The sequence below is a fragment of the Rhinatrema bivittatum genome, chromosome 2 (assembly GCF_901001135.1).
Source record: "Rhinatrema bivittatum chromosome 2, aRhiBiv1.1, whole genome shotgun sequence".
Classification (NCBI taxonomy): Eukaryota; Metazoa; Chordata; class Amphibia; order Gymnophiona; family Rhinatrematidae; genus Rhinatrema; species Rhinatrema bivittatum.
The window spans coordinates 587,913,546-587,941,132 of NC_042616.1; the positions used below are offsets into that span (position 1 = coordinate 587,913,546).

At 47.1% G+C, this 27,587-nt stretch overlaps 1 protein-coding gene across 4 annotated transcripts in view; it reads left to right on the plus strand.

Moving 5' to 3' along the window:
- Positions 1 to 27,587, plus strand: part of MYOM1 (myomesin 1) — a 326,724-nt gene that overhangs the window by 148,334 nt on the left and 150,803 nt on the right. For all 4 annotated transcript variants that reach the window (XM_029591071.1, XM_029591066.1, XM_029591067.1 and 1 more), the window contains one exon: positions 12,705 to 12,846. In XM_029591071.1, the coding sequence (XP_029446931.1) occupies positions 12,705 to 12,846 (142 nt within the window). The remainder of the gene's footprint in view (positions 1 to 12,704; positions 12,847 to 27,587) is intronic.

Below are 27,587 nucleotides of genomic sequence, written 5' to 3' on the forward strand. Positions count from 1 at the left end.
ATTCTTATACCAGAATACATTTCCAAACACTTAACTGATATTATCAATTGCTCCCTCTCACAAGGAATATTCCCAGATGCTCTCAAATCGGTCTCCCTCAAACCCATACTCAAAAAATCGAATCTGGACCCGGATGACCTCAACAACTACCGCCCCATTTCAAATCTCTCGTTTATAGCCAAGATCATGGAGAAAATCGTAAATAAGCAACTTTCAAATTACATGGAAGACAATAATATTCTACACCCATCACAATACGGGTTCCGAAAAGAACACAACACCGAATCCCTCCTCATCTCACTCCTTGATCAAATATACATCGGCTTTGACAAAGGACAATCATTCCTCCTAGCCCTTCTTGACATCTCTGCAGCTTTCGATACTGTAAACCATAATACCCTCCTAAACCGGCTATCAGATATAGGTATTGCAGGATCAGCTCACAGATGGTTCAACTCCTTCCTCAGCAATAGAGGCTATAAGGTTAAAATCAACAACAAGGAATCCTCTCACACTAACGCCCCATTCGGAGTCCCCCAGGGCTCCTCCTTATCGCCCACCCTGTTTAACATCTACATACTCCCTCTCTGTCATGTACTCTCAAATCTAAAACTTAAGTTCTTTATATATGCAGACGATGTACAAATCTTAATTCCCATATCCAAGTCACTGGACTCAACACTCAAATTATGGAACTCTCATTTGCAAACAATCAACCATCACCTTTCAAGCCTCAATCTGGTGCTCAACACTTCAAAGACAGAACTATTGCTAATCACCCCAGAAGGTAATCCCTTACACCACCAACTGCAATCAGACATACAAATATCCCATGCCAGAGATCTTGGAGTCATAATTGATAGCCACCTGAATTTAAAGCAATTTATAAAATTCACAACAAAAGAGTGCTTCTACAAGCTTCAAGTACTCAAAAAACTCAAACCACTCCTTTTCCATTACGATTTCAGATCTGTCCTTCAAGCCATTCTGTTCTCCAAGATTGACTACTGCAATTCCATTCTGCAAGGTCTACCGGCTTCTACTATAAGACCCCTCCAGCTACTCCAAAATGCTGCGGCAAGAATTTTAACGAATACTAATCGGAGAGCGCATATCTCCCCCATCCTAAAAGATCTTCACTGGCTCCCAGTGAACTTCAGGATTCTCCATAAATCATTGACAATTATCCACAAAAACATTCACCATCAAACCCCACTTGATCTTTAACACCCTCTCAAATTGGACTCGACGGCCAGACCCTTAAGGGATGCCTACAAAGGATCCTTACATATTCCTCCAATCAAAACTGTATACCACTCAAATATCAGAGACAGGACATTCTCTATCACAGGTCCCACCATCTGGAACGCCATGCCTCTGGACCTCAGGCAGGAAACTTGTCTACTAACTTTTAAAAAGAAACTAAAGACATGGCTTTATTTATTTATCATTTATTTATTATTATAAACATTATTCTGAAGATGTAAACTTAGATTTTGAAGACTGTAATCTGTAAGCATTTGTATTTATTGTAAGAATTTGTATTTATTATTTAGCTATTTACATTGATCTGTTACCACTTGGTCCTGTTCTCTCCTTTACCTCAAGTTCTAAGTTCCTACAAAGTTAGCCTTGTTATTTTATACCCACTTGTTTGATGTAATTTTCCAATATTGGTTCTGTGTAAACCGAAGTGGTATGTACTAGTACATGAACTCCGGTATATAAAAGCCTTTAAATAAATAAATAAATGGCTGTTCTGCCGAGCCTTCCCCGTCAATAGCCCAACAGCCTGATTTAAATCTATCCCATCATTGATGTAAATAAACCAACGTTAATTATGCTCTCAAGTCATCAGGAGGTTGGCTCCTTGCCTCCATCCTATATTCCATTGTATCTTCGTTCTCCCTCTCTTTTTTTCCTTCTCCCAGTTAAGGCATCCTTGTTATAATGTAACTTTATGCTCCTTTTAAATTGTATAATGTTAATTGGTTGTTTACAGTTACTGCTTAGTTCGATGTAAACCGAGTTGATTTGATTTGTATCAAGAAATTCGGTATATAAAAGCCTTAATAATAATAATAATTCCAAATCACATCAAATATTCACTGATGTGTACTGTGCTGTTCATATGTCTGACTGTGCATATAAAACTGGCTGCCAAACCCTAGACCACCACCAAAACCTCACCTCAAGTTACTAGATGACCCTCCTATAGTGGTATAAATAGATGACTAATATGTGTGTCACTCCAGAGCTTTTCTCTCTCTTCCTCCATCCCCAAAACAGGATTTCAGATGATATCACCAGGAAAAAAGGTGTAGTTATTTCCAGCATTGCAACGTTAAACATTCCTCATTTTCATAAATCCTACCCTAACTCCTCCCCTTTGACTAAAATTTAAAAATGTGCATACGCTTCTCACAATGCGATAAATGACACGTGTTATCGCAGGTGTTAGGGCACTAATGTCCGCAATAACGTAATAATGCATTTTGCTGAATGATTTATTTATTTAAATTTCTATACCGATATTAGTGGGAACATCATATCGGTTTACATCAAAACAATGATCCTGGCAAAGCTAAAAAAAAAGTTTATAAAAGCTCATTTTCTTTCAGGTCTGTATAAATGCCATATGGCACACTGCAGCATCTCACTTTCTCTCTGAGCCCCTCCTCAATGATCAGCCATAGCCAAACTTTCAGGGCGCTGATCAGTTCCTGAGGAGGAGCAGAGAGAGGGTAAGAGATGCAATTGTCTATACTCTCAGACATGAAAACTTTTAAAGTTACATTTTAGTTTTTTAAACTGTCAGGTTGACAATATTTTAAATGAATCTGGTGAAACCTTGTTTTTTCTTCTTAGCTTGTATGTGTGAACGAGTTTTGCGTGATAAGCGCTACTGCTTTCAGTGTTTTGAGAACTGAAAGAATATTGGTTTATACACCCTAATGAGGAACTTGCCCCTTTTGTGCTGTCAGTGTTTCCTGTAATGAGCTTGCTTGGAAAAGCTGTACAAAATTGAAGTCCCAGTGTGAGCCAAGCAATTTCTTCTCTACAGTCCCAGAGATGACAAAACTAGGCACTTAGCAGAGGATTCCCTCCTTGTAGCCCTGGAGGTGTGAAGACTGGCAGGGGGATTCCCCCCTATCAATAAATGTTCATGGATTTACATTTGTTATTACTGAATATTAATTAACAGGTCCCGTGAAATCAACATTCAACAGTCACAATTCACCAAAATTAACATTTCCTTGTGAATGGATGTTTAATGGGTTCCAAGTTGTTAAGAATATACAGAATTCCTTCCTACCCTACGTACCTCAGCAGGCCGGGCTTTTATTCCACTTGGTTGGTCATAAATGTTCTAGCAGAGATTTGTGTACTCTGTTGCTAGGACAGTGCTTGTTTCCCAATGATGGGTTGCTCATAGTGAGACTGGCAAAGCACCAACAAATGATAGGGCAATCTGGAGCTGGCTGCAGCTGAAACAATGCCCCTTCTGTGAGAAAGGGCGCTTAGAAATACAACTGAGGTTTTATTTCCCTCTCACCCAGGGCACAACACATTCCCCTTTTACAGCTATCCCCTAGACCCCTACTTAGCATGGCAGCTTGCTCTGTAACACCAAAGTTCCCAACTCATAATAATCAAAAAGTTACAAGCTACAGACAAACATTTAACAAGGAGACAGAGAGTATGAGATTTATAGATTTTGCTTGGATAAGTTAAGCTCTAAAGTGATGACTTCAAGAATTAGACTCTGTACATGCTCTTTAGGTTACAGAATGTTATACTTTTGATGTTATAGGATCATTGGGAATCAGAATTGCCTTTAGAATATTAAGCTTATGGCACCATCCTCAGTGCATTTTCCTTCAATCTGCCTGGATTTGAAGCTATGTTAAGTCTGTAGTGGTCAGCACAGCCATTTCATACCATGCAGAGTCTGCCGGTACTGATTTGATGAGATCAATAAAGTAGGAGTAGTTTACCCTTCTGAAACTTTCTTGCCTTAAAAGTTATAGACTGGGATATTCAGATGTTATGTCTGATTATTATTCCTGTGTGATGCATGCATATAAATAACCTTTATGGTAGGCTAAAGTTCAAAATCCACTGACACTAGATTCATTAGCATTTCCATATGCACACTAGCTTGGAGGAGGAAAAATATGACATTTAAAAGCCAATTCACTAAGGCTGTTATCCCATTCTGTGTGTATGGGAAAAGACCTTGATAAAATCAGGCCTTTAATCAGTGAAAACTTTTCTGATCAAGCTAACAGAAAGCAAGCAAAGCAATTCATTTTCTCTGGAATATATCAAAATCTCGCATAGAACTGGCTATTTTTTTACTAACTTCAGATACTGCCAATAGAGATATAACCCAACCCAATGTCATTTGACACAGTCAATCACTCCGTTATGCTTGGCAGGTTAGCTGATACTAGTCTCTCAAATACAGCTTTACAATGGTTCACTTCTTATCTTTCTAACTGACATTTTCAAGTAAAAATTGCACCTCGGACAAAATAACCCTTTACACTGGAGTACCCCAAGGATCAGCACTTGTCACCGCTTTATTCAATATTTACATGCTTCCCCTTTGCTACCTTCTTTCTGGTCTCGGACTTACTCATTACATCTATGCAGATGATATTTAGATTCTCATTCCAATCCAAAAATCTCTTGAATCCACTTATAAAATTACAGCAATATATACAACAGTCATTAAACAGTTATTATCCTACGTGAAACTTATACTAAACGTTGACATCATGGAAGTCATTTTATTAGATAGAAGACCCATTCTTGACAATTTATCTTCTTTAAAATTAGAAGACCAGTCTACTATATTAAATCCTGTACCCCATACTTGTGACCTAGGGGCAACCATTGATCATGAACTTAATTTCAAAAAACACATCTCTGCCAAAAGAAAGGAAGGATATATACAAAATTCAAACTTTTAACACGATTAAAACTACTGCTCAACCCTTCCAACTTTAGAATGGTACTTGCTACTAATCTTTGCCAATATCAATTATTGTAATTCACTCCTATTTGGCTTACCAACTTCCACTATTCGTCCATTACAAATTTTCCAAAACACCGCAGCCAGAATCCTAACAGGAACCAAGAAACATGATCATATAACTCCGATTCTAATATTACAGTGGAGTTATACTTTTGAGGTGTTTGGGTGGATTTTTGGGTACTGTGGGGATGACCACGCCCACGGGAGGAGCCCCGTGAGGAGCCACAGTACTAGGCTAGACTCGAGAAGCAAAAACACAGAATTATGTCTTTTATTGTACAGCTGATGTATACCACCAGAGGTGGCAGTAGTGAGGTGATCCAGAGGTAACAGTCCAGGGACCCTCGGCAGAGGGAACCCGTCTCACCGAGATGGTATAGGGAAATCCAGGAGTAGGTTCCCAGTGCAGCAGAGCTGTAGATGAGACAGACTGAGAAGTTAGATTACTCATTAAGTTGGTGGCTGTAAGGATGAAGATTCCAACAGACAGAAGTAGTTGAATAAGGCACTGTACCAGGGAGAGCAGGCCCTCGAGGAGCAAGTATCTGATCTCAGATAGGCACCTGAAAGAGAATAAAGGGCCCCTGAGGAGCCAAGATTAGTGAATTACCCCGAAGGGCAGAGAGAGCTTCCAGCGGCAGCAAGGAAGCGGCAGAGTAGCTCAGACCAGAGGCAGACTGATCCTTGCTAACTCAATGAGCTAGCAAACACGGGCAGGCTAAATATCCGGATGGTGTGACGTCACTCGAGGGGGACACCCCCGAGGTTCCCGCCATGACGTGGATAAAGACGTGGGTGGCGTGCGCGTGCGCACCCTAGGAGGCCCTTAGGAGAAACATGGCGTGAGGCTTTGCTATAGTCATTCCGGGGACGCCGGAGAGAGCAGCATGCAGAGGCAGCGGTAGCCATCTTCCCAAGGCTAGCGGGGAGAGCAGAGAAAAAGGTGAGGCACAAAGGTCGAAGCCATCTGAGACCGAGGGACGCAACAACTGGTTACCAGTTATGTATCGAATTGAATATAAAATTTTATGCATTTTACACAAAGTTATATACGGAGAACAAACTGACTGGCTCAACACTGCCATTCAACTACATGCTCCACAACACAATCTCCACTCTGCTAATAAAGGTCTTCTAAGTATTCCCTCTGTGCAATTAGCCCACCTCTGCCAAGTAAGAGATCATGCACTATCTTTGTCAGGCCCCAAAATCTGGAACTTTCTCCCAACAGAGATATGGCTGCAACCAGAATTAAAAACATTCAGAAAAGAGATAAAAGCATGGTTATTTATGAAGGGCTAACAGGATCCAACATAATTCATTACTCAATCTCCATTAAGTACCTTCTCTGGTATGATCATATTATTTTAATTGATGCTATCTACTTTTACTATTTTATCATTTTTTGGGATAATGTTGTTTTTATCTATTATAGACCTCTATGTTTTGATTTTCTCACAGGTCAAGCAGGATGGTAGTCCTCACATATGGGTGACATCACAGGATGGAGCCCAATCATGGAACACTTTTGTCAAAGTTTCTAGAACTTTGACTGGCACCTACTGGGCATACCCAGGATGGCACTAACCCTGCAACCAGCAGGGGTCCCCCTTCGGTCTTCTTTTTTCCGCGCAGCAGTAGCCACGCGGCTTAAGGAGCTCCACAGAGATTCCTGACAGAAATTTTCCTCACGGAATTACTATTCAACTTTCTACCCCACAGGGGTCCCCCGTTTTCATTTTTATGTCCGCGGTAGTCCGTTAAGTTTTTTACCCGATTCCGGTCGATTCCCGTCAAGTTTGGCCTACTGGCCGTCGACCGCACCACAGCTAAGTTTTTTCACGCCATGGCGTCGGGGTTCTGTCGATACCCGGACTGCACCTATACAATGTCCATTACTGACCCTCACCGCGTATGTATAATGTGTCTGGGTAGCGAGCATGATGTCCTTACTTGCACCAAATGTGCCCTTATGACACCTAAAGGTCGCAAGGCTAGAATGGAGAAAATGGAACTTCTCTTTTGCTCAAAAACCCCGACGCAGTCCATAGCATCGACATCATCTGAACTGACACCATCTACGTCGCACCATCATCGGGCACAGGCCGGTGTCCGACCATCATCGATGACTCCATGTCCATCGACACCCTCTGTTCCCCCTCATGAAAAGGACAGAGGTGACCGTCGAGAAAAGCATCGGCATCGCAGGTCTCAGACCGTCGACGCAGTCAAGGCCTTGATGTCATCATCGTCTGAACTGCCATTGAAGAAAGCCCATCCAGAAAAGGCACCGTCCCTATCTGGTTCAGGGTCACCAAGGCAACCTTCACCGGGACTGGTGATAGGAGCTGCGATTCCACCTCCAACGGTGGTCCCTCCGACTATGCCTCCGCCTCCTCCTCCTCCGGCATTGGGGCTCCAGGTTTCCGGGAGGAACTGGATCAAATGATTCAGGAGGCCATTGGCAAAGCGATGCAAGGCTTCAAGGTTCCATCGACGCCAATACCGGTACCAATGCCTGAACCTGTAGCCAATCCCTTTCTAGTAGTGCTAGCACCGTTACTCACAAGAATGGAAGCGCTGATCGCTGCTTTTCCTCCGAGGGATCCGACGACTCCAATGGACCCGGTGTCTTCCTCTCCGATTCCTCTTTCATTGGCAGACGAAGGAGAAACACCGTTCCTTCCACCATCGGGAGTGCTTCCGATGCCTAGATCATCGGTTTCACCGTTTGCATCTTTGTTTCCATCGATGCCCTCGGTGACACCTTCGGTGCCTCACCCGGGACCTTCAGGTATACCAATTTTTCATCCCTCCAAGGACCCTAGGGGTGCTGGAGATGATCCCTACGATACCTGGACTGACAATTCATCACAGAATACTGATGACTTGCCATCGCCACCCTCTCCTGCTGAAAGCAGGAAGCGTTCTCCGCCAGAGGACTTGTCCTTCATTAATTTTGTGAAGGAAATGGCTGAAGTTGTTCCTTTTCAACTTCAGACAGAACAAGATGACAGACATCAGATGATGGAGCTTCTTCAATTTTTAGATGCTCCTAAAGAACTAACATCTATTCCCATCCATGATGTCCTCCTGGATCTTCTCAAAAGGAATTGGGAACATCCTGGTTCTGTGGCACTAGTCAATTGGAAAGCTGACACTACATACCTAGTCCAGTCAACTCCTGGTTTCCAGAAGTCCCAATTGGACCACCATTCAGTGGTTGTTGAGTCAGCCCAAAAGAAAGCCCGAAGAGTCAAGCCTCATTCGTCCTGTCCTCCAGGAAAGGAACGAAAATTCCTGGATGCTATAGGTCATCATATCTTTCAAGGGGCTATGCTTATATCCTGCATCGCCTCTTATCAACTTTATATGACCCAGTACAACAGGGCCCTCTTTAAACAAATACAGGACTTTGCTGAGTCCCTACCTCAAGTCTCAAGACCAATTACACGCCCTAGCTCAAAAGGGTTTAGAAGCGGGCAAGCATGAGATACGATCTGCCTATGATGTGTTTGACACCGCTTCCAGGGTCTCAGCAACAGCCATTTCTGCAAGGTGATGGGCTGCCTAAAGTCATCCGACCTACAGCCTGAAGTCCAGGATAGACTATCTGATTTGCCTTGCACTGGAGATAATCTTTTTGGTGAGCAAATACAAAAGACAGTGCCACAACTCAAGGATCACCATGAGACGCTTCGCCAACTCTCCTTGCTACCTTCTGAATATCCTGCTAAGCAAACATTCAGAAAGCAGCCCAAGAAATCCTTTTACCACCAAAGGAAATCTTATCCTCCTCCGTCCAAAGGTAGCTCTACTAAGCCTTATCAGAAAGGCCAGTACAGGCAACCTCGCGGGCAAAAGCCACAAACAACTCCTCAACCAGGTCCAGCATCTGGTTTTTGACTTTTTCCTAGAGAGCAGCTTTCAGACTCCACTAAACCATGTACCAGTGGGAGGCCGATTGTACCACTTCAGCCACATCTGGCACTCAGTCACCACAGACCAGTGGGTGCTCATCATAATAACTCAAGATTATCATCTCAACTTTCTTGCCATTCCACCAGACTCCCCACCTCGACTGACGTGGAGAACATCAGACCATTCACCGCTCCTAGAACAGGAGATTTCCCTCCTCCTCCAGTCCAGAGCGATAGAACCAGTGCCCTACTCCCAACAGGGCCTCGGATTCTACTCTCGGTATTTTCTAATCCCAAAAAAGTCAGGTGGCGTATGCCTGATACTAGATCTTCGGGCCCTAAACAAGTTCCTCCAAAGAGAAAAGTTCAAGATGGTGACCTTGGGTTCCCTCCTCCCTCTTCTACAAAGGGGAGACTGGCTCTGCTCTCTAGACCTCCAGGACGCTTACACACATATTGCAATAACTCTGTCTCATCGGAGATTTCTGCGATTTCTCGTAGGCCCAAAGCACTACCAATATCAGGTACTATCATTCGGCCTGGCCTCTGCTCCATGAGTCTTCACCAAGTGCCTTGTAGTAGTAGCAGTGTTCCTCAGAACTCAAGGTGTCCATGTCTACCCCTATCTCGACGATTGGTTGATTAGGGCTCCCACACAGCAAGCTGTTTTAACGTCCCTAAGTCTCACTTTGCACACCCTAATCTCTATGGGGTTTCTCATTAATTATCCAAAGTCCAACTTGGTCCCTTCGCACACCCTGTCGTTCATAGGAGCAGACTTGGACACCCTCAAGGCAAAGGCATTTCTTCCTCGAACAAGCTCTCATCATCTCCTCTCTCGCCCATCAGCTGCAATCTCGACAGCACTCTACTGCACGTCACGTTCTGGTCTTGCTAGGACACATGGCATCCTCAGAACACGTCACTTCCATGGCTCGTCTCACCATGAGGATCCTAAAGTGGAGTCTAAGGTCACAGTGGATTCAGTTATCTCAACCACTATCAGCTGTTGTCCACATAACCAACCCACTTTGTCTATCTCTAGCTTGGTGGAGGAATCAGGCCAATCTCCTTCAAGGCCTGCCTTTTCAAGGTCCAGACCCTCAAATAACCCTTACAACAGATGCCTCCAACATCAGTTGGGGAGTACACATTGCCAATTTACAAACTCAAGGGTCTTGGTCTCCACAGGAAGTCAAACACCAGATCAATATCCTGGAGCTACGAGCAATCAGATATGCTCTCAGAGTATTTCAGGATCGCCTCTCCAACCAGATCATCCTGATTCAAACAGACAACCAGGTGGCCATGTGGTACATAAACAAACAAGGAGGAACAGGCTCCCGCCTCCTGTGTCAGGAGGTTGCGCAGTTATGGGCAGAGGCCCTCTCCCACTCGATGTACTTCAGGGCCACCTACTTGCCAGGAGTGGACAATGTGTTGGCAGACAAGCTGAGTCGCACCTTTCGACAACATGAGTGGTCTCTCAACCCCACAGTAGCGGACTCGATATTCCAATGTTGGGGTTACCCTCACATAGACCTCTCTGCGTCACCTCAAAACCGCAAAGTAGACAACTATTGCTCTCTCACTCACAGCCAACACTCACAGCCAAGAGATGCGTTCTCCCTCTCATGGGCCACCGGTCTCCTCTATGCATTCCCTCCACTTCCACTTCTCTCGAAGACTCTCGTGAAGCTACGTCAGGACAGGGGAAGCATGATGCTGATCGCACCTCACTGGCCACGTCAAGTGTGGTTTCTAATTCTTCAGGACCTCTCCATTCACAGGCACATTCCCCTGGGGAAGGACCCACTTCTGATCACGCAGAACAACGGGTGCTTATGCCACTCCAATCTTCAGGCGTTATCCCTGACAGCCTGGATGTTGAAAGGTTAATCCTGCAGCCTCTCAACCTTTTGGAGCCAGTTTCCCATGTCCTGATTGCTTCACGGAAGCCTTCCACGAGAAAATCTTATCTTTACAAATGGAACAGGTTTAAGTCATAGTGTTCTTCTCAGACCCTTGATCCCTTTACCTGTTCCACCACGAAGTTTCTAGACTATCTCTGGCACTTGTCAGAATCAGGTCTAAAAATGTCATCAGAATGCATGTCAGTGCAGTGGCTGCCTTCCATAAAGGTGTCGGGGATGTTCCTATTTCGGTACAACCCCTCATAACACGTTTTCTGAAAGGCTTGCTTCACCTCAAGCCTCCACTGCGTCCTCCGGCCCCTTCTTGGGACCTCAATCTGGTTTTGGGTCGGCTCAAGAAACCACCTTTCAAGCCTCTCCAATCCTTTCATCTTCGCTTTCTCACATGGAAAGTGTTATTCCTTTTGGCAATAACATCTGCTCGCAGAGTTAGTGAGTTACAGGCCCTAGTTACCTTATCCGCCTTTCACTAAACTTCTGCAGGACTGGGCGGTACTCCGCACTCACCCTAAGTTCTTTCCTAAGTTAGTATCGGAGTTTCACATTAATCAATCCATCATACTACCCACCTTCTTTCCCAGGCCCCATTCCAATCCAGGGGAACAGGCCCTGCATACCCTTGACTGCAAACGGGCTCTAGCATTCTACCTAGACTGTACAGCTGCCCACAGGCAAAGTACTCAATTGTTTGTTTCCTTTGCTTCCATCAGATTGGGTCAACCTGTGGGTAAGCAGACTCTCTCCTCCTGGCTAGCGGACTGCATTTCCTTTTGCTATCAGCAAGCAGGTATTCCACTGCAAGACCTTGTAAAAGCACACTCGGTCAGGGCCATGGCAACTTCTGTAGCACACCTTCGCTCAGTGCCGCTTCATGATATTTGTAGGGCTGCTACCTGGAGTTCTCTCCATATCTTTACAGCCCATTATTGTTTAGACAAGGCTGGAAGACAAGATTCCATCTTTGGCCAATCTGTCTTGAGCAACCTTTTTGCAACTTGATGTACCAACACCCTTCCGTCTGCCCAATAGGGTTCAGGATGCCCTCTACCAAATTCCACCCCAGTTGTTGTGCCTGTTGCACGACTTTGGGTACATTTGGTACATATTCGGATATCCTCAGCTCAGTACTCACCCATATGTGAGGACTACCATCCTGCTTGACCTTTGAGAAAGCAAAATGTTGCTTACCTGTAACAGGTGTTCTCACAGGTCAGCAGGATGTTAGTCCTCACGAAAACCGCCCACCACCCCGCAGTGTTGGGTTCGTTATGTTTTCTTATTTTTATTTTTGGCACTTACTTTAGCTTTCAAACAAGACTGAAGGGGGACCCCTGCTGGTTGCAGGGTTAGTGCCATCCTGGGCATGCCCAGTTGGTGCCAGTCAAAGTTCTAGAAACTTTGACAAAAGTGTTCCGTGATTGGGCTCCATCCTGTGATGTCACCTATATGTGAGGACTAACATCCTGCTGACCTGTGAGAACACCTGTTACAGGTAAGCAACATTTTGCTATATTATTGTACAAGTTTTATCTGATGCTCCTTGCTTCTACTATTTTATCTTCTTTTGATTTTATTGTTTTATTGTCTATCTGCACTGTATTTCTATTCTTTTAATATTTCTTGCTTGTGCTTACAAAAATTCTGTAAACTATTGTGATGGTCCTCAAATGACGGTATATAAAATTATCAAATAAATAAACAAGTAGATCTTATTATTGATCAGAGACACTGATATAAAAAAGAGAAGAGAGGATAAAGGAAGAAGATGGGGGAATTGTAACTCTTGTTTGTAACTCATTTTCCTAGATGCTGATGCTGAAGTAGCTGGAGCCCCTACTGCACCTTTGGATGTGGAGTGCTTGGATGCCAACAAGGACTATGTCATAGTCTCCTGGAAGCAACCAGCTGTTGATGGTGGAAGCCCTATCTTGGGTTACTTTATTGACAAGTCAGTAACCAACAGACCTACTCGGGAATGACTCTAGACTTGTTCCCCTTACCCTACTTCCTCCTCTGCAGCCCTTGTACAGTTCTCTCTCTCCTCCTCCTATTGGCAGAAGGAGAGCAATATTTCTTACCTGCATCTGTCTCCTCCTCTGCCAGCTTCAATCTGAAGTCTGAATGAGCAGGGCCAGTTGGTCTCGTGAGACTATGGAACCCCATGCATTAAGGCTTCAGATTGAAGTCAGCGGAGGAGGAGGAAGATGCAAATAAGAAGCATTATTTTCCTAATGTTGTCAGGAAAGGATCGCAGGATCAGGGGGGGGGGGGGGGGGGGGAGGGGAAGTGTTATGGGGATCACCACAGAGAACATGGAAACATGGGCACCAGCACCCCCCCATAAGAACATAAGACTTGCCATACTGGGTCAGACCAAGGGTCCATCAAGCCCAGTATCCTTTTTCCAACAGTGACCAATCTAGGTCTCAAGTACCTGGCAGGATCACCAAGGGTAGATAGATTCCAAGCTGCTTATCCCAAGAATAGGCAATGGATATCTGCAATGCCACCTTAAAATGGTTATGGACATTTCCTCATGGCACTTGTCCAAACTGTTTTTAAATGTAGCTATACTAATAGCTTTTGCCAAAGCAACAAATTCCAGAGCTTAATTATGGGTTGAGTAAAAAATATTTTCTCTTATTAGTTTTAAATGTATTGCCTAGTAACTTCATAGTGTTTAGGGATGTGCATTCGTTTGCAATGAAATAGGAAATAAAGAAGATGTTTCCTATTTCTTTGCATTTCGGGGGGTTGACAAAATGAAAGGAAAACCCACGAAAGTTTGCATGAATAATTGCAGGAAACTGGATGGCACTGATGATGCAGCAGATCCTGACTCTCTGGAGGATGGGGAAATTCCTCCGGGACTGGAACTGTATAGGACTATATTCATAGAGATGAATTACTGGCTCTGATTTCCCAGACATTGAAGATGCTGGGAGCACCTGGGGCAGATTTCATGTCTGAGCAAAAGAAAAATCGCATTTTGGTTTCTTTGCATAAAGCCTCTTGTTTTTTCCATAATGGAGGCCATTCAAGAACTGATTAATCTTGAATGGGATGCCCCAGAGGCAAATTTCAAAGGGGGTCGGACTTTGGAAGGCCTGTACCACCTGGATCCAGTGGTGAGAGAGTGTCTGCTGTTTCTGAAAGTGGATGCGCTTGTCTGTGCCGTCTCTAAACGGATGACTATCCCCGTGGAGGAAGGAGCGGCCTTGAATGATGTGCATGATAGGAGGATTGAGGACGTCCTTAAGCAAGCATTTGAAGCAGTGTCAATGACCATGCAGATAGCTTCTTATTGTTCCCTGGTGACTTGTTCTTGTTTGCTGCTCTCAGGAGGTTGATGACTCTGGAGTAAATTCCAGGACAGTTGTGGAACCCGCTACTGCCTTATTAGCAGATGTGGGCTTTAATTTGGTCCACAACTCGGCCAGAGTAGTGGCTTCAGTAATAGTGGCCAGGCGTCAGTTATGGCTGAGAAATTGGTCGGCCAATGTGACCGCTAATCTTACGAAATTGTCCTTTAAAGGCTCGTTCTTGTTTGGGAGCGAGTTGGAGAACTGGCCAGTAAGTGGTGATTCTCTAGTTCCTCGGTTGCCAGAGGATAAGAAGTAGATGCCACATTCCTTTGGCATGAGAGGTCGTGCTAGGGGATCCAAGCATTTTCAACTCTACAGAGGAGTGACCTTTCAGAGGATTCGACCTTTCAGTATGTCTCAGTCCTTTCATCCCAGACAGCAGGGACAGGGCACGGGCTCGGGTAGCAGAACCTCCCAAGCCTCCCAATGAAAGTGTGCTGACCCACCCCTGGGAAAAGGAGATTGGGGGGTCGCCTCTCTCTTTTATCAGAGGTGGGTCGAAATCACATCGGATTAGTGGGTCCTGGAGGTGGTACGAGAAGGAAATGTGCTGGAATTTCGCAGTGTTCCTCAGGACATGTTCATGGTGTCTCCTTGCCACTCCCTGCAGAAGAAGCAGGCAGTGGAGTGTACACTGTCAAGGTTTCTCAGTCTTAGGGCTAAGTTTCCAGTAACCACTTCTCAAGAAAATACGGGTCAATATTCCATTCATTTTGTTGTGCCCAAGAATGAGGGCTCCTTTCGCCCTATCCTGGATCTCAAAGGGGTCAACCATCATTTGCGAGTGATTCATTTTCACATGGAAACATTGCACTCAGTGATAATGGCCATGCAGTTGGGGAATTTCTGACCTCCTTGGATCTGTCTGAGGCATACTTCTATATTCCCATCCGATTGGAGCACCAACGTTTTCTGCATTTCATGCTGTTGTGGTGCCATTCATTTCAGGTGCTGCCTTTTGGTCTGGCCACTGTTCCTAGAACTTTTTCCAAGGTTATGGTGGTGGTAGCAACAGAGTTGAGAAAGGTTGGGATCCTGGTACACCTGTATCTTGATGACTGGATGATTCGGGCCAAGTCTCTGAAAGAGAGCCACCTGGTGACCCACAAGGTGGTCTCCCTGTTGCAGGAGCTCAGTTAGGTGGTGAACCTAACCAAGAGCAATCTTCAGCCATCTCAGTCGTTGGAGAATCAGGATGTTCAGTTTGACATGAAGCAGGGAAAAGTTTTCCTGCCAGAAGCTCGTATTCAGAAGTTGATGACACAGCTGTGTCTCTTGATGAACACTATATGCCCGACAGTGTGGTCCTATTTGCAGGTACTCTATTTTATGGCGACAACCCTGGAAGTGGTGCCATGGGCAAGAGCACATATGTGTCCTCTCCAGGGCTCCCTACTATCTCGTTGGAACCCATAGTCTCAAGACTATTCAATTCGGCTCCACCTGCTGATGAAAGTCTGCTCTCACCTCCAGTGGTGGCTGCAAGTGGATCATCTGATAAAGGGAGTTTTCCTGGCGTGTAGCCAGATGGACTCAGTACGAATGGGATAGTATCCGCGTGCTAGCAGTTGGAGACGGATCTGACGTCAGCACGGGGTATATAGCCCCACAGGAAGCGCAGCGATTCAGTAATTTCCATCTCCAAAGCAGTTTGGAGTGCCTGCACGCTGGTTCAGCGTGCTTTCCAAGCCTACTTTAAATTTTCTCTTTTTCTCCTTCTAGATTCTACTTTTTCTTCTTTACTATCGACGATCGAGCCCCGCGCTCCTCAGGGGCCGTTCTGTCCGTCCCCCCAGTTGAGCTTCCCGGGGCGCTTACCGTGGCCCCGGTGGGAAAGTCCTCGGTCCGGCCGAACCGCGGCAGGGGCACGGCCCCCGGGGGAGACTCGGGTGTGGCCTCGAGGAACCTCGGTCCCGGCGTGGACGAGGTAGCGGGTGCAGTTCCTCCAATTGCGGCAGTGGAAGGTAACGGCCCTTTCCCCCCGCAGCCGGAGACCGCCTGTGTTCCAGCCTAGAAGCACCGAAGATCGGGTAAGGCGTGCATCTCTTCGCCCAGGTCTCCGAGGTCTCGAGGATCGGCGGCGTGGCAAGCCGTGGAGGACGCCATTTTGTGGCTCTATTCAGGTATTCCGCGCCCGTAATGGGCGCGGCTTTCTTCCTCCTTGTGCGTATATTGTATTACTTTTGCATGTTGGCTGCCACTGTTAGTATATGCCACATATTATTGAAAGCCTATTGCATGCCATACGGCGTATATTGCTAACTGGCTTACTGCTGATTGCCTTTTGACTACCTTTAAGCGTATATTGCTCTCTGCTTAGTGCTGTGTGCCTATTGCTTATGATCGTGCGCGTGTTCTCTTCAGCGCCCGTTGCTGCCGCATATTCTTACTATTGTGCGCCTGTTGTATTGAGCGCCCGTTGCTGCCGCATATTCTTACTATTGTGCGCCTGTTGTATTAAGCGCCTATTGCTGCCGCATATTCTTCCTATTGTGCGCCTGTTGTATTGAGCACCTATTGCTGTTGCATATTGTTATTATTGTGCGCCTGCTGTATTAAGCGCCTATTGCTGCCGCATATTCTTCCTATTGTGCGCCTGTTGTATTAAGCGCCTATTGCTGCCGCATATTATTGCGCGTTTGTTCTCTCTGGTATGGATCAGCGCGCAGCCGCATCCTCAGCGGCGCAACCACTTGTCTCAGGCATTTCAGCCCTTGGCCTCTGCTCTGCATGCCACCTTAGAGCCACACGCAGTACTGAGCCAGACTCACTATGTGCCCAATGTGAGGCGGCAGGGGGACCCTCCGGCCAGAACCAGTCTCAGCCTCAGTTTCTTGACAGTTCCCCTGGGGCTACCCCGGATTTGGGGGGCAGTCTTGACCATTCAGTCCCGGGGGATCTTGTACCCCGGCGATTAGAGGCTGCTTCCATTTCCTGGGTGGATCTCTTTACGGGGATTCATGCCTTCGTCCAGATGCAGACGGCTTCCCATCCCGGCCCTGCTGCTCCTGTGGTTCCTGCTGTTGCTGCGGTTCCTGCGCTAACTGCTTCTGCGGCGCCTGCTGCGGCCGCCGCTACGGTGGCAGCACCTAGGGATCCTGTGCCTGGACCCTCACAGCCTTATCGGGAGCGGGACCTCCCGCCACTGGACAGTCCGGATCAATCGGACCAGGAGGTTTCGCCGGACGAGTCCGACCTCCCGGATGAGGGGGACCTCCCCCGGGGATTGAGCCATATAGAACCATGAGGCGGTTCTTCCCTAAGGAGGACCTCTCGGACCTCGTGACTCTGTGTCTGGCGGAGTTGGATATCACTGGTCCCAGTGCTGCGGTACCTTCTGCGCAGAACCCCCTGCTGGAAGGTCTTCGTCCTACAGCTCGCCATTTTCCTTTCTTGCAGGCAGCTCAGCAACTCATAGATTTGGAATGGGCGGCGCCGGCGGCTTCCTTCAGAGGGGGCCGGGCCCTGAAAGGCATGTACCCGTTGGCTCCGGCTCTCCAGGACCTCCTCGCATGTCCTCAGGTGGACGCCTTAATTAGCGCCGTGGTCAAGCGCACTACTATTCCGGTGGAAGGGGGGACGGCCCTCAGGGAACCCCATGACAGACGAATGGACACCATTCTGAAGCAAACTTTTGAGGTGACAGCTCTGTCTTTGCGGATTGCGGCCTGCTGCACGGTGGTGACTCGTGCCTGCTTGTCTCAGGTCAGGAACAACGCTCCAGCGGCTGATATGGAGTCCGCTCTTTCCTTCCTCACTGATGCCGCATCGGATTTGGTTCGCACTACTGCCAAGGGGATTTCGTCCTCCGTGGCCGCCAGGAGGCAGCTCTGGATACGGCCATGGTCGGCTGATGCCCCTTCGAAGTCTCGTCTAACCAGGTTACCCTTTCAGGGCTCGTTTCTGTTTGGCAGTGGCCTTGATAAGGTAGCCACTACCTGGGGTGCCTCTCCTGTGCCTAGACTTCCGGAAGATCGATCCAGGAGGGGACAGCGCTCCTTTCCACGGCCCTACAGGGGCAGGAGTTCCCAGCGCTTTGTTCCGTATAGAGGGCGCTATCAGGCGACTCGTCCTCCGGCCAGGAATCAGTCCTTTCGGACCAAGCAGCGCAAGCGTGGGGCTGGCCCGGGCTCAGGCCCCGGTCGCGCCCCGCAATGAGAATTTGCCGATCCATCTGGGGAACGAAGCCATAGGGGGCAGGTTGACCCTCTTCTACCCCAGATGGGTCGAGATTACGTCGGACCAGTGGGTCCTTGCCGTTATCCGGGAAGGATATTATCTGGATTTTCATCGCTTTCCCCTGGACAAGTTTGTGGAATCTTCATGTCCCCAGCACAAGAAGGCAGCGTTAGAAGCTACCCTGGCGAGGCTCCTGTCCTTAAACGCCATCCTCCCAGTACCTGCCTGGGAAGTGAATTCTGGACACTATTCCATTTATTTCATGGTACCCAAGAAAGGGGGCACTTTTCGGCCTGTGCTGGACCTCAAGTCAGTCAATCGCTACTTACGGGTACCAAGGTTTCGCATGGAAACTCTGCGCTCCGTCAAAGCCGCAGTCCAGCCCGGAGAATTCCTCACGGCATTAGACCTGTCGGAAGCATATCTTCATATTCCGATCCATCCGGATCACCAGCGCTATTGCGCTTCAAGGTTCTGGGCCGCCACTTCCAGTTTCAGGCTCTACCCTTCGGGTTGGCCACGTCCCCACGGACTTTCACCAAAGTGGTAGTAGTGGTGGCTGTGGCACTCAGGCGGGAAGGGATTCTGGTCCATCCCTACCTGGACGACTGGCTGATCAGGGCGAAATCTCGGGAGGAGAGCCTGCGGACAACCGACAGAGTGATCGCCCTTCTGGAAAGCTTGGGCTGGGTAATCAACCTCAGCAAGAGCTGCCTACTGCCTTCTCAGTCAATAGAGTATCTGGGAGTGCAGTTCGACACTCGGGCAGACACGGTCAGTCTTACGGCCAAGAGACAGTTGAAACTTCGACAACGCATCCAGCATTTGATGAGAGCCAGTCGGCCCATAGCCTGGGACTATCTGCAGGTTCTGGGTCTCATGGCCTCCACCCTGGAAGTGGTGCCTTGGGCGCGGGCCCATATGAGACCTCTACAGCATTCCCTGCTCTCTCGCTGGAGCCCACGTCGACGGGACTATTCCACGCACCTTCCTCTACCGGCCGGAGTTTGGACCCAGCTGCGGTGGTGGTTGCGGTCCAACCACCTGAGCAGGGGGTCGAAGATGTCCTCGCCCACGTGGACCTTGCTCACCACGGATGCCAGCCTGGGCGGCTGGGGAGCACATTGCGAAGAACTCACCGCGCAAGGGCGATGGAACAAGGGGGAGTCAACGTGGAACATTAATCGCCTGGAGGCCAGGGCAGTCCGCTTGGCATGCCTTCGATTCGCTCCCAGACTACGGCAGAGTGATGTCCGACAACGCCACCACGGTGGCCTACATCAACCGGCAGGGCGGAACCAGAAGCCGACAAGAATCTCTGGAGATCGCCCCACTGATGGTTTGGGCAGAGGCGAATCTGCAGGACATCTCCGCCGTCCACATTGCCGGGAAGGACAATACCACAGCAGACTTCCTCAGCAGGGAAAGCCTGAATCCAGGGGAGTGGCAGTTGTCCCCCACAGCCTTCCAGATGATTGTCGATCATTGGGGGATTCCGGCCATGGATTTACTGGCGGACAAGTCCAATGCTCAGGTACCCAGATACTTCAGCCGCAGGCGCGACCCGTTTTTGCGCGGCATCGATGCCCTGGTCCAGCCATGGCCTCCAGGAACTCTACTATACGCCTTTCCTCTGTGGCCTCTGCTGGGCGCCCTCATCCACAAGATTCAGACACACCGGGGCCTAGTTCTTCTAGTGGCACCAGACTGGCCAAGACGACCCTGGTACGCGGACATGAGAAGACTACTGGCAGGGGAGCCTCTTCCCCTGCCTCCTCTCCGGGACCTTCTACGTCAAGGTCCCATCCTCCACGAGGATCCAGCTCAATTCTCTCTTACGGTCTGGCCCTTGAGAGGGCTAGACTGAAGAAGAGAGGTTACTCGGGGCCCGTGATTGATACACTCCTCCGCGCTCGCAAGTTTTCCACATCCCTCACCTACGTCCGGATCTGGAGAGTATTTGAAGCATGGTGCGACACTCATGGCACCAATCCACATGCCACCATCATACCTATCGTGTTGGATTTCCTGCAGGATGGGCTTCAGAAGGGTCTCTCCCTCAGCTCCATCAAGGTTCAGGTTGCGGCACTGTCTTGCTATGGTCCCAGGAGGAAGGGCAAGACCATCGCCAAGCACCCAGATGTTTCTCGTTTCCTGCAAGGGGTCAAGCATATTCGTCCGCCACTGAAGTGGCCTGTGCCCTTATGGAACCTTAATCTTGTTTTGGATTTCCTCGCGGGATCCACCTTCCGACCCCTTCGGGGCTTATCTCTCCGGTCTCTCACCTTGAAGTTGGTGTTCTTGCTGGCGGTGTGCTCCGCACGACGCATCTCTGAGCTACAAGCACTGTCCTGCCGTGAGCCCTTTCTACGGATCACTCCGGAAGCTATCCATCTTCGGACGGTTCCCTCCTTTCTCCCTAAAGTGGTTTCACAGTTTCATCTTAACCAAACTATCTCCTTGCCTACCACGGTAGGTTTGAAGAAATCTGAAGAAGGCCGTTTATTACGCCATCTCGACATCGGCAGATTGCTGCCCAGGTATCTGGACGTGACTCAAGACCTGCGAAAGACGGACCACCTGTTCGTCCTCCACAGCGGGAAGAAGCAAGGTGACGCAGCCTCTCGGCCCACCATTGCCCGCTGGATTAAAGAAGTTGTCAGAGCAGCCTACGTGGAGGCTGGGAAGGCGCCGCCTCTACAGGTTAAGGCTCATTCTACCAGAGCGCAAGCAGCATCTTGGGCTGAATCCGGGATGCTGTCACCGACTGAAATCTGTAAAGCAGCGACGTGGGCCTCCCTTCATACCTTTTCCAGGTTCTACCGTCTGGATGTCCAGGCCAGGGAGGACTTGGCTTTTGCAAGGGCGGTACTACATGGTCCTCAGGCAGCCGCCCGCCCCGGCGGGGAGTAAAGCTTTTGTACATCCCATTCGTACTGAGTCCATCTGGCTACACGCCAGGAAATGTTTGGATTACTTACCTGGTAATCCCCTTTTCCTTAGTGTAGACAGATGGACTCAGCATCCCGCCCAGCTGCCTGTGCACATGGGTTTCACCGGTTCCGGGTACGCCGGGCATTTGTTTACATACGTGCGTACACTCTACCAGTCTCTGCGCTTTCCGGTTGTGAATGCTGGCGGTCTCCAGCCACTGTCAATCGGTCAGGGGAATCCTGTTTTCACTTTTCACTTTTCACTGAGCGTCAGTACACACATCCATAACAGCTTTTGCAAGGAAGATTACTGAATCGCTGCGCTTCCTGTGGGGCTATATACCCCGTGCTGATGTCAGATCCGTCTCCAACTGCTAGCACGCGGATACTATCCCATTCGTACTGAGTCCATCTGTCTACACTAAGGAAAAGGGGATTACCAGGTAAGTAATCCAAACATTTCCTGACATCACCGGACTGGTTGGTACTCATGACAGATGCAAGCCTCCAGGGTTTGGAAACTCATTGTCAGGAACTAATGGCACAAGGGCACTGTAATACATAAGAGTCTCTCTGGAACATCAATTGGCTGGAAGCTCAGGTGGCCCAGTTGGCATGTTTGCAGTTCAGCGGCATTCTGCAGGGTCAAGCAGTCCAGGTAATGTCGGACAACACAACGATGGTGGCTTATATCAGTTGGCAGTGAGGAACCAAAAGCCAGCAAGTGTCACAGGAAATAGACCAACTTAATGGAATAGGTGGAAGTGCATCTTCATGAGATCTTGGCCTTGCACATTGCAGGAAAAGACAATTTAAGAGCAGACTTTCTCAGCAGGAAGAGTCTGGACCCAGGAGAATGGGTATTATCAGACAGGGTGTTTCAGCTGATAGTGGATTGATGGGACTTTCTGTTTCTAGACTTGCTGGCGACTTCTCACAATGCGAAGGTTCCTCAATTTTTCAGTCACAGGAGAGATCCAAAGTCCTTGGGTATTGATGCTCTCATGCAGGTCTGGCTAGAAGACAAACTGCTGTATGCCTTTCTCCTATGGCCCATCTTGGGCAGAATAGTTGAAAGAGTTGAAGGATATAGGAGGGATGGTGCTTTTGGTAGCACCAGATTGGCCCAGGACATCATGGTATGCAAATCTGCGAAGGCTCCTGGTAGACTCCCCTTCTGCTTTCCAGTGTACAGGAATCTATTGCAGCAGGGACCTGTTCTTCACAAAGATTGGCTTGGTTTGTCTTACGGTATGGCCTTTGAGAGGATTTGATTGCTGAAATGTGGACTTTCTACTGCGGTGATTGCCACCTTGCTATGAGCTTGAAAATTCTCCACTTCCTTAGCCTATGTGCGGGTTTGGTGAGTGTTTCAGACTTGGTGTGAAGATCGAGGAGTGCTTCCATGTTCAGTTAAGATCCCGCTTATTTTGGAATTTTTGCAGGATGGGTTGAATAAAGGATTGGCCCTTAATTTCTTGAAAGGGACAGGTAGCGTCTCTTGCCTGTTTCAGGGGCCAGGTAAATGGTAATCCTTATTGCCTCATCCAGATATGGCCCGTTTCTTGAGAAGAGTGAAACATCTTCATCCTCTCTTGTGGTTGCCTGTACCCTGGTGGAGTCTTAATCTGGTTTTGGATTTCTTGGTGGGCCCTATTTTTCAACCATTGCATAGCCTTTCATTGCAGTTACTGACCTTGAAAATGGTGTTTCTGGTGGAGATATGTTCTGCGTGTCGAATTTCCGAGCTGCAGGCCTTGTCTTGCCAGGAGTCGTTCCTTCAGGTGATTCCAGGGGCAATACAGCTGTATACTGTTCCTACTTTTTTGCCTAAAGTGGTCTCAAATTTTCACTTGAATCAGTCGATTTCCCTGCCAACTCTAGATAGGGAAAGAGATGCAGAGGAATATTGCCTGTTGCATCCCTTGGATGTCACAAGACATGTTGTGAGGTATATGGAGGTTTCTAAACCCTTCCATAAGACGGATCATCTGTTGTCCTTCATGGTAGAGGTAAACAGGGGCAACTAGCTTCGCAGGCTACAATAGCTCACTGGATTAAGGAGGTAGTCATGGCTGCTTGTGTGGCTGCTGAGAAGCCATTGCCTATTCAGGTTAGGGCTCTTTCCACTAGGGCTCAGGCAGTGTCATGGGTGGAGGTTAGGTTGTTGTCTCTTATCAACATTTTCCAAACTGCAACATGGTCCTCCTCACACACCTTTTCCAGGTATTATCATCTGGATGTGCAGGCCCAGGAGGATGCAGCCTTTGCATGTGTGGTTTTGACTGGACCGCGGGCAGCCTCCCAACCTATTCAGGAATAGCTTGGGTACATTCCACTGGTCCTGAATCCATCTGTCTGGGTGCTAGGAAATGAAAAATTATTACTTACCCGATAATTTCCTTTTCCTTAATCCAGACAGATGGATTCCATTTCCTGCCCTTGGCTGCTAAATGATTGTGTTATGGTCCTCCTAGATGGCTGCATGTTCCAGGGGTTACTGGTAAATGTTCATCCAGTCCCTAGATTGGTGTTCATATATTCTTTGCCTGAGCTCAGTGTTTCCTGTTGGCTGAGTACTGAAATGGTTATCTATTATTACTCAAATTATTGCTAGTCTGTCCACAGTTGGCTTTTGAAGAGAATACTGGCAGGCTGATGTCACTGCAGGAGTATATATACTGTGACATCAGTTTGCTCCGTCTCCATCTGCTGGTAGAAGTGCATAACCCACTGGTACTGACTCCATCTGTCAGTATTAAGGAAAAGAAAATTATCAGGTAAGTAGTAATTTGTCAATTAAAGTTATCCAGCTACCTGTAGCTGAATAAATTTAAACCTAACCAACTACCTTTTGAATATTGTCAGTTAGGTTTATAGTTGTCTGGCATCGTGTTGCCAAATAACTTTAGACTTAACCAGCTATAGTCATAAGAATACAACTGGTTAGGCAACACACAATGGAAACAAAGCAAAACAAAATTGGCTTGTGGCTATGGCCCCTCCTTCCCCTCAAGTGGATACCAAATTGGGCCAACAGGCCCATAACCATCCCTCTCCCCCTCCCCCCATGGCTCTCCATTACCAAATAAAAAGGCGACCAGCACAAAGCCTAAGACGACTGGCAGCTCCCCTCCCCTTTAGTGTAGAAGGGGGTCCCCTACTGCTCTTTGACCCCCATAAGCCATGGCCAGGAGTAACTGAAGTCCCAGGCACCCCAAATGTACATAGGCTGCCAGTACATGTCTATCACTCCTGGCAGCATCAGCAGTTGCCTGGTCAGCAACACTGGTAGCTGGATAAGTACTGGGAATATTCAAAACTTGTCATTTAGCCACATGTAAGTTATCTAGCTAAATGGCTTTGAATATCAACCTCAGAGTGTTTCAGCTACTGAATTATTCATAGCGGCTCTTTAAACAGAAATATTTTAGGTGTGTTAAGGACACAAGTCTTCTAATCTGCCTTCCTTGATAAGTGCATTTTCGCTGGCCAAGAACCTATAAATGCACTCTCAATAAATGTGCATTTGTTCTGTGGTTTGTGGAGCAATTTCATAGCAATCAGAATCATATTTACTATATATGTAGAGCCATCAGTGTGCACCCTGATCACTTACTCAAATATAACCAGGGATAGTGGAATTGACATGTCTACCACCAACAGTGCAAATCTCACTATTATATTGTATGATTCTAACTCAGTTTAATGGTAGGATGAGTTATACGAACAGCAAAGGTTCTTGAAACTACCCTGTATTATGTACAAAGCTTTTAGCACGAAACGAGTGATTTTGCTAAAGTGGGACATTTAAAAGAGATAAATGATTAAAACTCCTGAAGCTGATACCTCAAGGGTAAAACAGAAAGCTTTTATGTGGCTTTATCTTGTCAAGTGCAACCTGAAGACATGCCAAAAACTAGGGAGTACGTGTGTTCCCTGGTTAGCCATCAGGGCATGAAATCATAAATGCAATTTGAGTGTGCTCTCTAACATGGAAAAGCACAATAACAATATGAATAAGAGCAATTCTCTCCCCTTTTAGTTTGGAACCTGTCATGTGATATTTAAATACTTAATAGCTGCCATGTTCTTACCCCTGCTTGCAAATTAAGTATTATTGGAAAGCATTTTGGGATTCATATTGAAAGAAAGGCACTACATAACTCTGAATGAAATCAAATAAATAAAATGCATTCAGGCCGAATCAGTACAATGTGCGGGAAATTGGGCGCCAGGTGTTGAGCGCCCATGTTCCCAACACGCGCCCAGCCCACCTCTCCTGGGCACATGATACCGTATTTACATGAGGGGTCACTTTAAAAAGGAGGCGCTAGGGACAATAGCGCACCCCTAGCGCCTCCTTAGCAGCAGAAGCCTAGGAGAGATGGCTGTCAACAGGTTTGGAAAATGGACACTCATAAAATTGAATGTCTGCTTTCCTATCTTGACCCACTGGCACAATTTTTATTTTTTTTTAACCTTTTGGTTCCTCCAACTTAATATCACCACGATATAAAGTCAGAGGATGTACAGAAAAGCAGTATTTTCTACTTTTTTGTACACTTTTTCGGGCTGCTCATAAATTAATACCTGTCCTTGGGCAAGCGCTAATTTCTAAGCGTAAAATGTGCAGATTGGGCACACTTTTTTTTCTGTGTACCAGGCGAATAACTAATAGCCACATAAGAACATAAGAAGTTGCCATGCTGGGCCAGCAAGAGTCCATCAAGCCCAGCATCCTGTTTCCAACAGTGGCCAAACCAGGCTACAAGAACCTGGCAAGTACCAAAACACTAAGAAGATCCCATGCTACTGATACCAGTAATAGCAGTGGCCATTCCCTAAGTCAATTTGATTAATAGCAGTTAATGGACTTCTCCTCCAAGAACTTATCCAAACCTTTTTTAAACCCAGCTACATTAACTGCACTAACCACATCCTCTGGCAACAAATTCCAGAGCTTAATTGTGCATTGAGTAAAAAAGAATTTTCTCCGATTAATTAGTTTTAAATGTGCCACATGATAACTTCATGGAGTGCCCCCTAATCTTTCTATTATCTGAAAGAGTAAATAACTGATTCACATCCACCTATTCTAGACCTCTCATTTGCATGTGATCAGCGCTATTCTTTTTTTTTTTTTTTTTTTTGGGGGGGGGGGAGGTTGGATGCATGTTTTGGACACGCTAAACCCCTTATTGTAAAAAGGGGTAGTGAACACGCATCTAATATGCGCGGGTAAAACAGTGCACTCAGCTGAGTGCACTTTACCATATTGGCCTGTGGTAGGTCTGAAGCTGCTGCAAGTTGTCTGGGGCTGATTGCAATCAGCCTAGGACCTCCTGTGGTAAACCACAATAAGAAATTGCCATGCTGGGTCAGACCAAGGGTCCATCAAGCCCAGCATCCTGTTTCCAACAGAGGCCAAACCAGGCCACAAGAACCTGGCAATTACCCAAACACTAAGAAGATCCCCCAAGCTACTGATGCAATTAATAGCAGTGGCTATTCCCTAAGTAAACTTGATTAATAGCTGTTAATGGACTTCTCCTCCAAGAACTTATCCAAACCTTTTTGAACCCAGCTACACTAACTGCACTAACCACATCCTCTGGCAACAAATTCCAGAGCTTAATTGTGCGTTGAGTGAAAAATAATTTTCTCCGATTAGTCTACTTGCTAACGTCAATGTTTAGATGGTATTTACTGCATGGGCAAGGCTAGATTTTAATTGTCAAGGAACACCTGTTTAATGGACATCACATGTCATATACTTGTTTAGGACACTCACAAGGACAGCAAGGTGTTCTTTTGATAACTAGCCTGCCATACTTTTTCTTTGACTGTTTTTAGGATCTGACCAAGCTGCAGGCAGTCTGGCGATCCCTCAATTCATTTACCTTGGTTTTGGGATGAGCACCAGGAATACCTTTGACTTGAAAACTGGGTTCAGTGATGGTCTGAAAGATCCTATGTGAGACCAGAGTCTATAAGCCAAAAGGAAAGTCTAGCAAGTGGTCCTGAACCAAACATCCAGCCAGCGAATCAGTAGCCTAGAAACAGAAACCAGGAGGAAAGCTTTAATGTCCAGCAGCCCATGGTTATCTGGTACAGGCAGGAAGATCCAGCAGGGGGAGAATCGGAGAACTTGAAAGTAGGTCCAGCAGGAGTCAAGAACCAGGCAAGGAGATCCAGCAGCAAGGAGTCAG